General features: G+C 42.0%; 1 protein-coding gene across 1 annotated transcript; it reads right to left on the reverse strand.

Moving 5' to 3' along the window:
- Window positions 1-1,161: 1,161 nt before the first annotated feature.
- Window positions 1,162-8,790, reverse strand: kcnk4a (potassium channel, subfamily K, member 4a). Its single transcript, XM_075480509.1, has 6 exons — window positions 8,602-8,790; window positions 5,842-5,959; window positions 5,291-5,451; window positions 4,037-4,223; window positions 3,372-3,508; window positions 1,162-3,267 (listed from the first exon to the last, which is right to left on the reverse strand). Exons 1-6 carry the CDS (start codon window positions 8,788-8,790, stop codon window positions 2,191-2,193), a joined length of 1,869 nt encoding a protein of 622 aa, XP_075336624.1. The 3' UTR covers window positions 1,162-2,190.
- Window positions 8,791-13,298: the final 4,508 nt, after the last annotated feature.

The raw sequence follows: 13,298 nt of genomic DNA on the forward strand, positions 1-13,298 counted from the left end.
ATTTAATACTTGGGTTCAATAATATGTGTGAAACAGTCACTGAGTAATGTTTGATGTAAATAAATACATATTCAAATTTTGTAACCGAGTGACTTTAAAAGTTGAAAGCTGAAGAAAAAAAAAAAGCGACACACAGTTGGGCAGCTTACACTTTACAAATGATGACCTTCTCTCTGCTGTCAAAAGTGAAAATTAAAATAGCATTATAAAGCTACATATTTAACCTAAAATTGATCATTTCCTGACTCACCTTTTTAATCGTATATAAAGGAATAGAAGAAACAGAAGCATAAAAAATATATATATATATATATATATATATATAAATAAAAAAAACATCCTTCATAGGTAAGAATTTATAATGAAATGAAATATTACTGATGGGTCACACTCAGCACACCGCCATGAGCCATCCTCTTCTGCTTCCAGTCTTCTGTCAACAAGTGACAAAATATGTGGGAGCCTGGATCTGAGTGTGGGCTCTGTCAGCTACTTATTTTGGCCCTGGTGGAGGGCATAATGCCACAACGGTCTGGTGTAGTAGTTCCTGCTTCTAAGAATGCAGGAACTGACTGTTTATCCATCATCCACCAAAAGCTGAGTTCATTCAGGACTCTCAGGGCTCAGATCACATCACGTCTGTTGCTTTACAGTGGAAAAAATGAGTCTGTCGGGTTTTAACTGTATGCTGTATGTACTGTACTCAATTTTTACTCTCTTTGTATGCAGTGCTGCTGCTTTTTGTATTGTGAAAGTAATGTGCACATAGCAGTGCTGTCATCAACCATTTTATAGCACACATCCTGATTTCACTGTGGAGGGACGGCAGGGTTTGTATGATTTAAAGGAGCTCCTTGAATGGGCTTTTTCTGCGCTGCACAGTTGGGTTCCATGAAACAGTTGGATGGAAAATATGTTGCATCATTGTCTTTCCAAGTGTTCAAAGACTTGGACAATCATGACTCGGACCAAGATGAGAAACTGCCGCTCCTCAGCATTAAGAGTGGTCAGACAAAAGAAGCTCAAAACAAAGTCATTCACAAAAGGCTCAGGAACTCTGACGCTTCACTTTAAAACAACAAAAAAAGCACTTAACAGACGACAATGAATGTAGAAACAAGTTGGGAAAAAAAAAAAAAAAAAACTTGTTTATTTAGCAGAGCATTTTTAAAATATAAAACATTTTCTAAAAAATGATAGAGATCAGCCAGAGGAAAAGTGACGTCAGTACATCTAATAGTCGGCCCGTCGCTGGTACACAACACAAATAACTTTAGCCTTGCTTTTTACTTGAGGAGAGTTCGAAGGTGCTTGTCTGACATATTTTCTTTTAACCCTTTTTAACGATTGAAAAAAAAAAATGCAGGAACAGTTTCGTGCATGTCTAAGTAGTGACTCAGAGGATGTGTATGGCAGCATTATATGGACGACTGGCACTGGTATGACCATGTATGATGGCGTGTTTTGAAACTCTTGTTGTGGTTCGCGTTCTCCACCCAGTCCTGGGTTTTCCCCTGGGAATTTTTACTTAACTGGGTGGCCTGCCTAAGTCTTGACACGTTATATGTTGTGATCAGATTAGCTAGCTCACATGGACCTAAGCAACAATAACACCTAGAAGACTGCAAAACACATCCCTGCTCTCCCTTTTACGCGTGCAGGTTTTCTCTTTTGTAAGTGGCCTTTTTTTAATGCGAGGTGGCTGATTGCTGTAAAAACAGCTCAGTCCCCAAAAGTGTGACAAAGCCCTCTTAAGTCTGAGGTTCAGAGCTGAATAAGTCTGCTGGGAACTGGCTGAAAACAAGATCAACCGATTAGATAAATGCATGTGATAGCAGCTGGATAATGACATGAATCGTTGCCTCCTGAAAACACTGAAACTTGCGGTCAGCTGTTTACACCAGGTGTGGTTGAGTTTACCGATAAGCACGATTCCCACTTTGTGGGGCAGATTTAGGAAGAATCAGTTTGGTCATGTCAGCACTGACTGGTAGTTTTATCCTTAAATACAAAAGCTAAATTTGGGAGCTGATTTTGTTAAGCTAAACATTGGCACTAGAACATCTTAAAAAAGCATGATGGTGTTATGTACGAGGCGTGGATCTTCAGTCTGTTGGAAAGGTTAAGTCTGCTGTAAAACCACAGCGGTGCACGCGGTTCAGTTCTCGTGGACTGTGAGTTTGGCGGTTGTCAGAGGGCAGCGGCTGAATCTGTCTGGATCTCGGATGAGGGCAGGTCTAAGGGAGAGGAGTCTGGAGGTGGTGGTGTAGGGGGATTGGATGGTGGCTGCAGGTCACTGCTGGGCCTCCTCACCTGCAGGGGGCTCCACCTGTGAGATAACTGCCTCCTCATGCTTCTCCTCTTAGGTTTTCGCGGGCGCCTCCTCCTTTCTTCATTCACTGCCGGCCGGGCGTGGTCACTCAGCGTGTCCGAGGACTCATCAATGTACGCTAAGTTCTCTCCGAAGAAATCCAGCAGCTGGCAGCCTGGTGAGGGGGCGGTGCTGCTTTGAGGGGGCGGGGCAGCTAGATGCAGTGAGGGGGGGAGAAGGGAGTTGTGAGAAAGGAGACGAGACGAGAGTTTGTTATTGTGGCCACTGTTTGCTACAGATTCACCATCCTCTGCTGGAATCAGTTTGTTTTTCTCCTGTGCTGGGTGCATCTGAGCAGCTCTCACTCCCCCCTCGTCCACGATGTTGACAGTAGGGCAGGGCTGGAACTTCCGGAGCGCGGAGAACGACAAGGACGGCGAGGAGCTGTCTGACCTGGAGTCAAACGCAGACTCTGTGCCAGAGAAGGATCCCTCCTGGCAGGAACAGCCGGCACCTGTTGAACCCAACTCCAAGGTGGAGTGGGCCACAGGGAGGGAGAACGAGCGATGCAGCAGCTGATGAAACGACCTCCCTGGCGCCTGCACACCCACAGTAGGCTCGGCCCTGCTTCTCTGCACTGTCGGCCCTCCAGCTACACTCACCCGCGGCCTGGACTTTGCAACCACAGCCCTCTCTAAAGACGAATGGACCTCCAGGTGGTTCATGGAGCTGGAGAGGCCGGCCCATCGATTTGGCAGGTGTCCATTCTCAGATCCCCCTCGAGCATAGCGTCCCAGAGTGGCCTGGGCTCCCCGGCGCATGCGGCGACGCTCGCTGCGTTTCCAGCGCCGGCGCTGCAGGAGGAAAGGGTCATTGAATTCCAGAGGGTTCGGGATGCGGAAGTCCATGGACATGTTCTGGGTCCAGTCTGTGGCATGGGCCCTCAGCTCCTCCATCTAAGGGGAAGAGAGGGAAACATTGGAGGTGATGAGACAAGACTCAGTGCGGCTCCTCGTCTCTGTGTTCACATTTCTGCTGTGCAACGCTGTGAATCTCTAACCTCAGCACGGGTCTTCTTAGACAGCACCTTCAGCCAGTTGCCTATCATGGTGAGAATGGAGGCAAAGTAGGCGAGACCAAACACTATCCACAACAACACGAGAGGCTTAAAGATATTACCTCCCTCATAAGCTCCACCTGGAGGCACAGAAACCGAACTTATAAAGGGTTTCATTTCATGTGATGTTCCAGAGAACAAACAGGCCATCTGTCCTTTTCCAAAGCCTGTTGCTCTTGTTTTTCCACTTTGACGTGATACAGCATTGAAAAAGAAAGAAAAGCCATGTTTACACCAACCTTCACTTGCAATCTTTCTTCGCAGGCTTTAAGGGTGTAAGCAGCTTAATCAAAGAGCCATGTTCATTTACAAAGGTTTAATATGAATGCATCTTACAGCTGCAAAGAGACGAGGTTGCACTATTTTCAAGGGAAAATTTATACATCTGAAAAAGACAAAAAATATATTTAATTGTTTCTCAACCTAGTATGAGCATGATTTGCTGTGTGGGTTTGACCTTCAGGCAGGAAACGAGACAAACCTATTCTTTCCAGCTGTTCTGAAGCTCCGGGTTGTGTGTGTGTGTGTGTGTGTGTGTGTGTGTGTGTGTGTGTGTGTGTGTGTGTGTGTGTGTGTGTAAGGTCTGTAATGCGTTTGTGTGTAAGTACCTGGCACAAAGTCTCCGAAGCCAACAGTGGTGAGAGTGATGACCACAAAATACAGCGACTCCAGAAAAGACCACTTCTCCACTTTCTGAAAAACGACAGTTGGCACAGCGAGGAAGATCAGGCAGCCGATCAGGATGGAGAGAACAGCTGAGATCACGCGCACAGTCGTGGGCCTGACCTTACGTTTCTACGGGAGAGGAAGACAGCAGCTGATGCAGAACAAATCATTTCTAAGAGCTCAAATAATATGAATAAGATGTGTACAGAACAAAACCATATTGAATAAATTAAGGGTGAAAATATTTTCAGATGAAGGTAGATATAAATGTTGATCGGTTCCTTAATCCTTTAAATACATAAGAGAGAAGTTTGTGAACCTTAAGACTACGTGGTACTGACTTGTTTTGAAGTTGTTTAGCCTGAAACTGCCTTGGAGCACCGAAATGCTGAGATAACGCAGTTCACGACTTTGGTTTCCAGCCCAACACCACACCACTTTGTGTTACGGTCGCTTTTTCTCTCGGGCTTTCGTTTAATTTTAATTCCATGTGCATGCAACACGTAGCCCTGAACATGTTCAGGGCTCGCTCTGAGATTGAGGTGTTACAACCCACAACTGTAGGGGGAGCCAAAGAGCAGCAAAGAAATGATCCTCCAGTGTTACTTTAAGGTCCTGCTCCACCATTTGGCAGAACACAGTTTTCAGTGACTATTCTGTACATTATTAAGTATTTGTGGAAGCAAATCAACCCGAGCCATCTTTACCACTTGGTTTAGGGATAGAATTCTGGAAGCCAAAATATGTTATCCTGTTTTCATACTATTTCCATTTTTGCTTATTTTTTTTCCTCAGCAAGGACATTAAAAGTCTGAGATTAATTAGTCCCTGCTGACATCTTCATCACACTCTGTATTTCATCGTACTTTATATAAATTTTTATATTTTTTTTTTCTCGTCTTTTATATGAAAGACTTTGTGTGTGTGGGACATCTGTGTGACTGAAGTAAACAGCTTACATATTCAGACTGTAAATATGTACAATTTGTCTTCTTCCTCAGCTAAAGGTCGTTAAACAAAGTTCCTGTGTGGCTTTAATTTAATTCAATTTAAGAATTAGGCATATTGAATGGGTGGTTTTATTCTAACTTACAGGAAACTCAGTTACTTCATGTGCACAACAATAACTTAATTCCCTGTGATTCCCTTCAGGCCGAACTAAGGTTTAGTTCCTGGACAGGGCAGACCGTTCTCACCAAAAAGAGGGTCTCAATCTTGGCCACAGCTCTCCGCAGCACAGTGCCCATGTGGTCACCCACTCCAGCGAGCAGTATGCCAAACATGGGGATGCCCACCAGGGCGTAGCACACGCAGAACAGCTGTCCAAACCATGTCCGAGGAGACAGGTTTCCAAAGCCTGGTTAAGGAAAGATGAGAGAGTCAGATAAGACATTCTTAGCATCCATTTACAGTTCAGCGCAGTTCCAGTTCTGAGATGTTTTTTTTTTTTTTTTTAGAATAACACGAGGACTACGATGGGTCATCGGTGCAAACAGATACAAAGATTCAGGTCTTTACATACAGATTAACACCCTGATGTTATGCATTAAAATGAAAAAGTAAGAAAAATGTTAAGATAAAGATGTAAAATATTTGGAGTGATTAGATTAGTTAAGGTGACAGTGGGATCAGATATATTAAAGAAACACTCACTCTTGAACACCGCTCTACATTTGTTTTTGTTTTTTTAACGCATTTCGAAGAACAATCTTCAAAGTTTCACCGGCAGATGAGACCTACCACCTACCTATGGTGGTGATGATGGTACCACAGAAGAAGAAGGCGGAGGCCCAGTCCCAGCGGGTGGTCAGGTTGGCAGGAAGGCTGCTCACATCCAGACCTGCGTCGACTGCAGACACCACTTTCTGCAGGTGAGGGATGTAATTCAACAGTAAATCGCCCTCGAAACCAAACTTGGTTTTAATGTCAGTTTAGAGTCTGTTTTAATCGTGGCTGTATGTGAATGATTGTTGCCAAAGAGCAGCGTATATTCAATAATCAAATAAAAATCTGCAAAAAAACAAAAAGACGGTAAACAGCATGTTGTAGAAGAGCAGTGAACTCAAACTTAATGAGCTAATGTGCTAATCTGTTACATGTGACTGTTTGGAATCAACTTGATTGATTACTTGAAGTAATGTCCATTTTCTTGGTACAACATGTGAATAAAATTAGCGAATACGCTATATTAGGTGAAGCATCAGCTAAGAACATAGCCAGGCTGCAGCAGGTTGATATAAAAAATAAAAATAATATAATAATCTGAATATTATTAAATAATAATATAAAAAAAATAAAATAATAATGGGTGTAAAAATACTCCACACCAAGGGCGCTTCAGATGCAAAATACTTCGCAGTCATAGCCCTGCTCCAGTAAATGTATCATTAGAAAAATGAATGTCATCTTTAAAAAACAAATCGTATATTACGATAAAATATACTTGACATGACATTACAAGGTGAATATCACAGCATCAAATCAATGGGAGTAATCGACTTTTACCTACTTTACCCTAAGTTTATAATTCTATCATCTTAATGTTCTTCTTAGTCAAAAAATGCGGGTCCTTTGTTCCTCAGACAATTTAGAAATATTTCTAACAACTTGGATATGAATTAACACCTGGTGGACAAGCGATCTATCAGGCACTGCTCTGCTAGGAGGTAGAATGCAGTGTGGCTGCCACAGACAAGAAGAACAAAAGTAGCCAAAAGTGTTCCTATTCAAAGAACCAGAAAAACATTAGTAAATGTTTTTAGCAACATCACAGCACTGGTTTGTAACACTGTTCATAGAGGAAAGCCTGCGGCCAAACGTTAGAACACAGGCTGCTTTCATGTGGGTGACACTCAAAGAGAAGTTGTGAAAAATGCTAGATACTGTGAGGCTACAGTCATGTGTCATGCTTTTCTTAGTTTTACATGAACTGAAGCGCATTTAAAAACTGCCTCCAATGAAAACAACGTTTTTTTAAACCTCGTTAACATGTTTTATATGCAAAAAAGCCAAGAAACAAGTAGTCAGTGCTGGGGTTGGGCTTTACCAAACTTTTCCAAACTGCAGTCAGACTTTCGCATGCAACAAGCTGTCGAAGTCAGTGAACATGCAGGGTTGATTATCTGGAAACAAAGTTCATCTTTCACTAGCATTAAACAACTCATTGTTATCAGTGTGCAAACATAAGCAGCAGAGGAACATTCCCGATGGACCTGGGACCTTTTGGGGGGTCCCAATTCCTGACACCAGCACCAGCACCAGGGATTAAACAGTACTGGGGAGATCGTTTTACCTGGTAAAACCTATTTCTGTCTCAGTCTTCTGACAGTCAAACTCCACATAACTTTTAAAATCTGTGCCACAGGAGTAGTTGTTGGCTTTAGAAAGCATCTAGTCATCTGTGCCAGAGAGACAGACTGCAGTGTGTGTGTGTGTGTGTGTGTGTGTGTGTGTGTGTGTGTGTGTGTGTGTGTGTGTGTGTGTGTGTGTGTGAGAGCAGGCTGGAGGATGAAGGAAGAGAGGGAGCAGCAACTGTGAGAATAATGCAGCGACTCAGAGAAATAAATCATAACTGACATTCTGACTTTCACATCTCCAAACCACTCGTAAAAACACCAAAACCTTATTACAATCCTGTAGTAAAAAGGAGGCACATGGCCAATTAGTGCGACTGAAACTAAAGCGCACTAAATCCTTTTCACTGTAGCTTGACTGACGCTCAGACCTCAGCATGAAGTAAGCATACTGACAGTCACTGCCTCCAAGATGCTTTTACACAGACTTTGCCTTTGTTAACGGCTATAAATACAGACATTTCTGTAATTCATGGTTTACATGATCCAAAATGAGATAAAAGTTACCCGCTGTAACGCCAGGGCAGACACATGCAATAATCAAAACACAAATTAAAATCATCAATCATCCTCGGTCATCAGTCATGCTGCCCACGCGCTGAAAGTACAGTGAAAGGTGAGTTTACTGCTGCCAATGTGAAGTTTAGATGACGACCAGCAAATGTTTTAGCTGAGGATTTTTGCTGAGAACACAGTTCAAAGAGTGGCTCATTGTTAATGTGAACGGTCAGTATTCATTCATTATGCAATCGAGACAGAAAGAAAACACGAATGCGTTGCACTGAATGTTAATGTAAGTTGTGCCTTTTAAACTGGTGTGGTCCTCCTAAAAATTTAGGTTAGAAGAAATACAGAACTAGTGGAAAATGACTAAATGAGGCAAAGGCTACATTAAACACTATCAAGGCGTAAATGGATCATTTCCATGGAAAAACACTTTTTATGGGCAGGGATTTGTTTTTATGGGCTTAGTCAACGGCCAAAGAAAATCGATACTATAAAAAGACTCGGTGAATACGTCTTACATCAGTACGTGCTAACATGAATTTGTATAGAAAATTGACTCATCCAGTGCAGCACTAAGAAGAAACCTTTGCAAAGAACATTGTCTGACCAGGATCAGGCTGGTGTTTGCTTAGTGTGTCCGATGATACCTTCACAAGCTTGTGGAAGTCCAACTCTGTGACACAGGAGTTATTAATGAGGAAGTTTTGCTTGGTTTTAAGCAGGTCTTCATGTGCTGCACTCTCCTTAGGAGTCTCCAAGGTGACGAAGACAAGCGCTCCCATCCCCAGGTACAACATGACCCCTGTCAGCAGGGTGGCGAGGGTGGTGCATCGCATTTTCTCCCAGTCGACACCTCTGGCCCTCCAGGGTTCAGGCTCCAAGCTCACAGGCCAGGGTCTGCTTTGGGTCTCAGTCAGGATACACTAGGACACAGCTGGCCATAAACAGGAAGTTCCTTTAGAGATGTACTGTATCTGTGAGCACGGAAATGTCCAAACATGCTACTCAAGTGTTCTTGGAAGACTTGACGAATCTTACTACGTCTTTGTGTCAAACCAAAACCAAATACAGCCACGGTGGGAAAATATTACAGTAGAGGAAAAAGGTAACAAATGAAATCAGTTTACACCAACTCATGCTGCACAGTTTGATCTTTGAAAGCTGCAGCGTTATCATTCATATCCATTTCCTGTTGGCCACAAAGAGAGCACTTCCCGATGCATTTTCAGTTTAAGAAATTAGTGATATCACCCTGTTAAGTCAATTTTATTATACAGTGCTTCAGCCGAATGAGTCAGCTAAAAACAAACTTTAAAGGTTGCCTAAAATTTTCATTTGAGTTTTTTATTATCATTAGATCATCTTTTGCCCTCATGTCTGAAGGCCGCAGGTAGAGACAGGGAACAAAAAGGGCATTAATGGGGATGAACTATCTTGGCTTGAGAATACAGACACAGACACACACACCGTTTTATAGACTAGAATGACTTTCAGTAAAAGTTTAAGAACAACAAAAAAAAAAAAAAAAAAAAAAAAAAAAAAAAAAAAAAAAAAAAAAAAAAAATCAATAAACTGCACACAAATTTCATCAAATAATTGTTCACCAGAGGATCCATAGTCTTTTAATGATAAAACAACAAACAGTGTCGTCGTGCAGGTTATTCTGTAATTCTGTAGTGTCACAGCCAAGTCTGCCATTAAAGACTTGTTAAAAGCCAGCATGAAAAACATTCAATAGAATTTCAAACCACAGAAAACATGGCACTGATTCCACAGGCCGAGGCGTAAATGCCCCTTTAATTAGCCAGATAAACTAATCTGTCATTCCAGATAAAGATCATTTCCTCTGTGTCACACTGACGTAGCGCACGACACCACTGACGTTTGAACTTGTTAAATTTGGAGTGTGCCAGGAAACAACCATTGGGAGGAGAAAAAAAAAAAAAATCAACTCCCTCTTCATACAGAGACACTTGAGCTTATTTGAACTGGAAAAGATTCAGTGTGGTAACAAAATGTCCATGTAGTCGCCATTTATGACACCTTTACCTTAAGTCTTAGTCAAATACCTTAACTCACTGATGACAGGAGCTCATCCCATGTTAAAACTTCACAAATGATCTGCTGGAGATATCTCGGACTCCTCTTTCCTCTCCTCTGACTCTCAGATTGGTTCCTTCTTGATCGCCTGTATTCTCAGAGTTCAGATGAGGAGGATTGTGGGTCCATTCCTTCCCCATTCAAGCCATCAGGACGCTTTTTTGGGCACACAAAAGTACAAATTAGGTCAGATTAAAAAATAAATAAAATCAGGGAAAAACTTGTGTACAAGTCCAAATGCACAGCTCTGAGACGGCGTATTTTCCAGCTTCGCTTTAAGCAGAGTGTGAGTGGCATTAAATAAATGTTCACGCTGCAGGTTAATTTGTCATAATAAACAGGGGACAGCTGACACAAAACAGGCCACCCTGCCAGTGGCCTCACAAACGATTAGACTCTGCCAAACCTCCAAAGACGCATCTTGACATTAATTGAAAACGTGTTTATCGCCTATCTTCATTTGGCTTCTCATGTTTTCTTTGAACCGTGTTTACCTTCGAGGCAGGCGCTCAGACAACGGGACTAAGATTTAGGAGCTTCTCGCCCTGGGTCGACCAGCCCCGGTCACCACCACATGGACCTTGACAGTGTTCTGAGATTTCCCAGAGTCTGAAAGACTGTTAGCATTCTGCGCTAATGGACTCCCGGCTTTGGCTTTTTGTAGAGTCGAGCTCTCTGCCCACAGCCTCTGCCCTGACTGATATTATTAGTTATCGTTGTCTAAACCGACGCTGGCATATTTTGATATTTTGCTAAGAGATAAAGTGAGGTGGATTTAGAGAAAAAGAAGGGATGTGTCTGACAGTCTGAGATTTAATCTCAAGTTAAAACATAGGAGCAGGTGGGGTCATAAATCATTGGCTGAGCTGTTTGGAAAGAAGCACGAGGCCAGGGCAAGATGTATATAGGCTATATATAGGTTTAAATTTACAACAGGTGTTTAAGACTAATTTTTCCCAAACTAAGGAGGACAAAAGAGATCAAGAAAAACCATCATGTTCAGCTTGTGGTCTTCCAGATCCAGGGTTCTGCCTCAGAACCTTAAATTGTATATTTCCCTGCTGGATTAAGTAGATGCTGTGTTTGACACCAAGCTAATTTAATGACACACACACACACACACGTGTGTGTGTGTGTATGTGTGTATATATATATATATATATATATATATATATATATATATATATATATATATATATTTAGCTCAACTTGAATGTCTGTCTAACATACAAGTCGGATTTTATGACCCCACTCCTAGATGGAAGCAGAGTGATGTTCAGTGTTTAATACATGACTGGTGGGGGAACTAAAAACCTCCAAAGCACACCGACTTTGCACTGAAACGGATTACTTGCACCAAAAACAATGGAGTCAAAACTGCACTTTGTAAGTGATATTTTTCTGAAAATGTGTCATTTTGTCTTAAATCATGTTGAAGAGATTTCAAACTTATTTTTTAACGACTTCACTTGCTTTTGCTCCGTCTTACAGGACTTACATCCGATCAGAACTTTTTAAACACTCATTTCTTTTTAAAGGAGTCGTCACAGCTGATAAACTGCAGAAGATGTTTATCACACACTACATTCTTCACATGTGATACAACACAAATCCCAAAATACTGGAGTTTCATGCCATCTAATAAGATCTTGATCAAGGAGTCAGACCTCTGTCAGAAAAATATATTTGGAGTTTGCAGTTCCAATATTATATTCATGCAAATGCAGCACAAACATTTACAAAAGGCCCGTTTGTAAACGGGACTGCCACGAGTGGAGAAACAAAGACCCTCAAAGATGAGTGGGACCGTCTGTGGGGGGAGGAGGGAGAATGCACTAATGAATTTGCAGAGTAAGGAAAGAACTAGAATCATTCAGATGTAATTACATTCCAAAGTATGTCCCAGCGAGCGAATACTGACGTCAGGAGATCACAGGTTGCGACTCTGGAAGCCAGGTTTAATGCTCTGGAAAAGAATGATCCTCAATAAATAACGACGGGGCTGTTTTGACTTAATGTCTGATTTGTAGAAAACAGAACAAACAAAAACAAAGAAATATTTCCAATGAAATGTTTGTCAAATGGAGATGCTGCAGTCATAGGAACACGTCTATAAAGTCAGAAAACAAAGCTTTGGTGCAGATTATTTCTGATTTCTGCTCTTAAATGACCTGCAGGGTCGGGGCTGAGAGAGCTGATATGGGCAGGAATGCTGTTAGAGCAGGTCGATGATCTCTTTAAACGTGCATGAAAATCAGCCGCTGCGCTCGGTAACAATAAAAACAAAGACATTTTCTGAGTAAAGGCCCCACACACAAACACCAAGCAGAATGCAAAATATGAATCTACGTTTCTGTTTATCGTGATAAAATAAACAATCTAAACAAAAACATCTAACATAACTCTGAAAGGTGTTATTAAAACATGCCTTACCTTGAGTTTGGGGAAAAGTTTCTATCCAAACGTTTGCCTCATGCAGCATGAGCTGATCTCTCACTATTCAGCACCCAACGAGCGGCTCTGTGCGTGTGTTGTGCAAATTCACAAGTGCATGTGTGTGTTTTCTCCTTGGAAGGTGTTTTCCCCCCCATTCTCGTGATCCTACATCACTTGGGCAGAGGAGAACAGATCATATGAGGAGGGGGAGGAAGAGGGGGGGGATGAAGAAAGGGACGAGGCAGTGACGTGCGAGTACAAGTGAAGAGCGCTGCAGCGCTGCGAGTGTGATTAAGTGCCGTCACTGCAGAGGAAGAGTAGAGGGCTTGGAGTTTCCTGAGCCGGTTGTGGGGGGGCCGAGCTCTCTAAATCCATCGCCTTCTCGGCTTCTGTCTTTTTGGGAAGTAAAAAGAGACACTTGTTTCTTCAAAGTTAGAGTTATGGTCCGCAGTTTTTCTAGCACCTGAGGAAGATGTTTGTCATGAAATAAAACAGACTCTAAAGTTGAAAAGAATTACTCTTCCATTGACTCTTTAATCCGCCGATCCAAGAGTGCCTCTTGAAAGCCTTTAGCACCTTCTCAACAATGTGTTTATGACTAAGAGGCAAAGGGAAAGAACTCCGGTAATTGCGGAAATACTTATCCGATTTAACCAAGATATTACAGTTTCATGCTCTTTTTATTGGATCATTGGACTCATTTAGACTTAATTGTGCACAAGCTGTAAAAAAAAAAAAAAAAAAAAAAAAAACTCCTCACAAATAGCTAAGAAAACAGACCAAACATCACAGCATGGTCTATAAAACG

Source organism: Odontesthes bonariensis, chromosome 13 (assembly GCF_027942865.1).
Source record: "Odontesthes bonariensis isolate fOdoBon6 chromosome 13, fOdoBon6.hap1, whole genome shotgun sequence".
Classification (NCBI taxonomy): Eukaryota; Metazoa; Chordata; class Actinopteri; order Atheriniformes; family Atherinopsidae; genus Odontesthes; species Odontesthes bonariensis.

Excerpts from the sequence above, each read along its gene's own strand:
- kcnk4a (XM_075480509.1), bottom strand. The coding sequence starts at position 8,790 with ATGCGATGCACCACCCTCGCCACCCTGCTGACAGGGGTCATGTTGTAC. Across the intron at positions 5,452-5,841 it reads TACCATCATCACCACCATAG|GCTTTGGAAACCTGTCTCCT; the intron begins GTAGGTGGTAGG and ends TTCCTTAACCAG. Across the intron at positions 3,509-4,036 it reads CTTCGGAGACTTTGTGCCAG|GTGGAGCTTATGAGGGAGGT; the intron begins GTACTTACACAC and ends CTGTGCCTCCAG.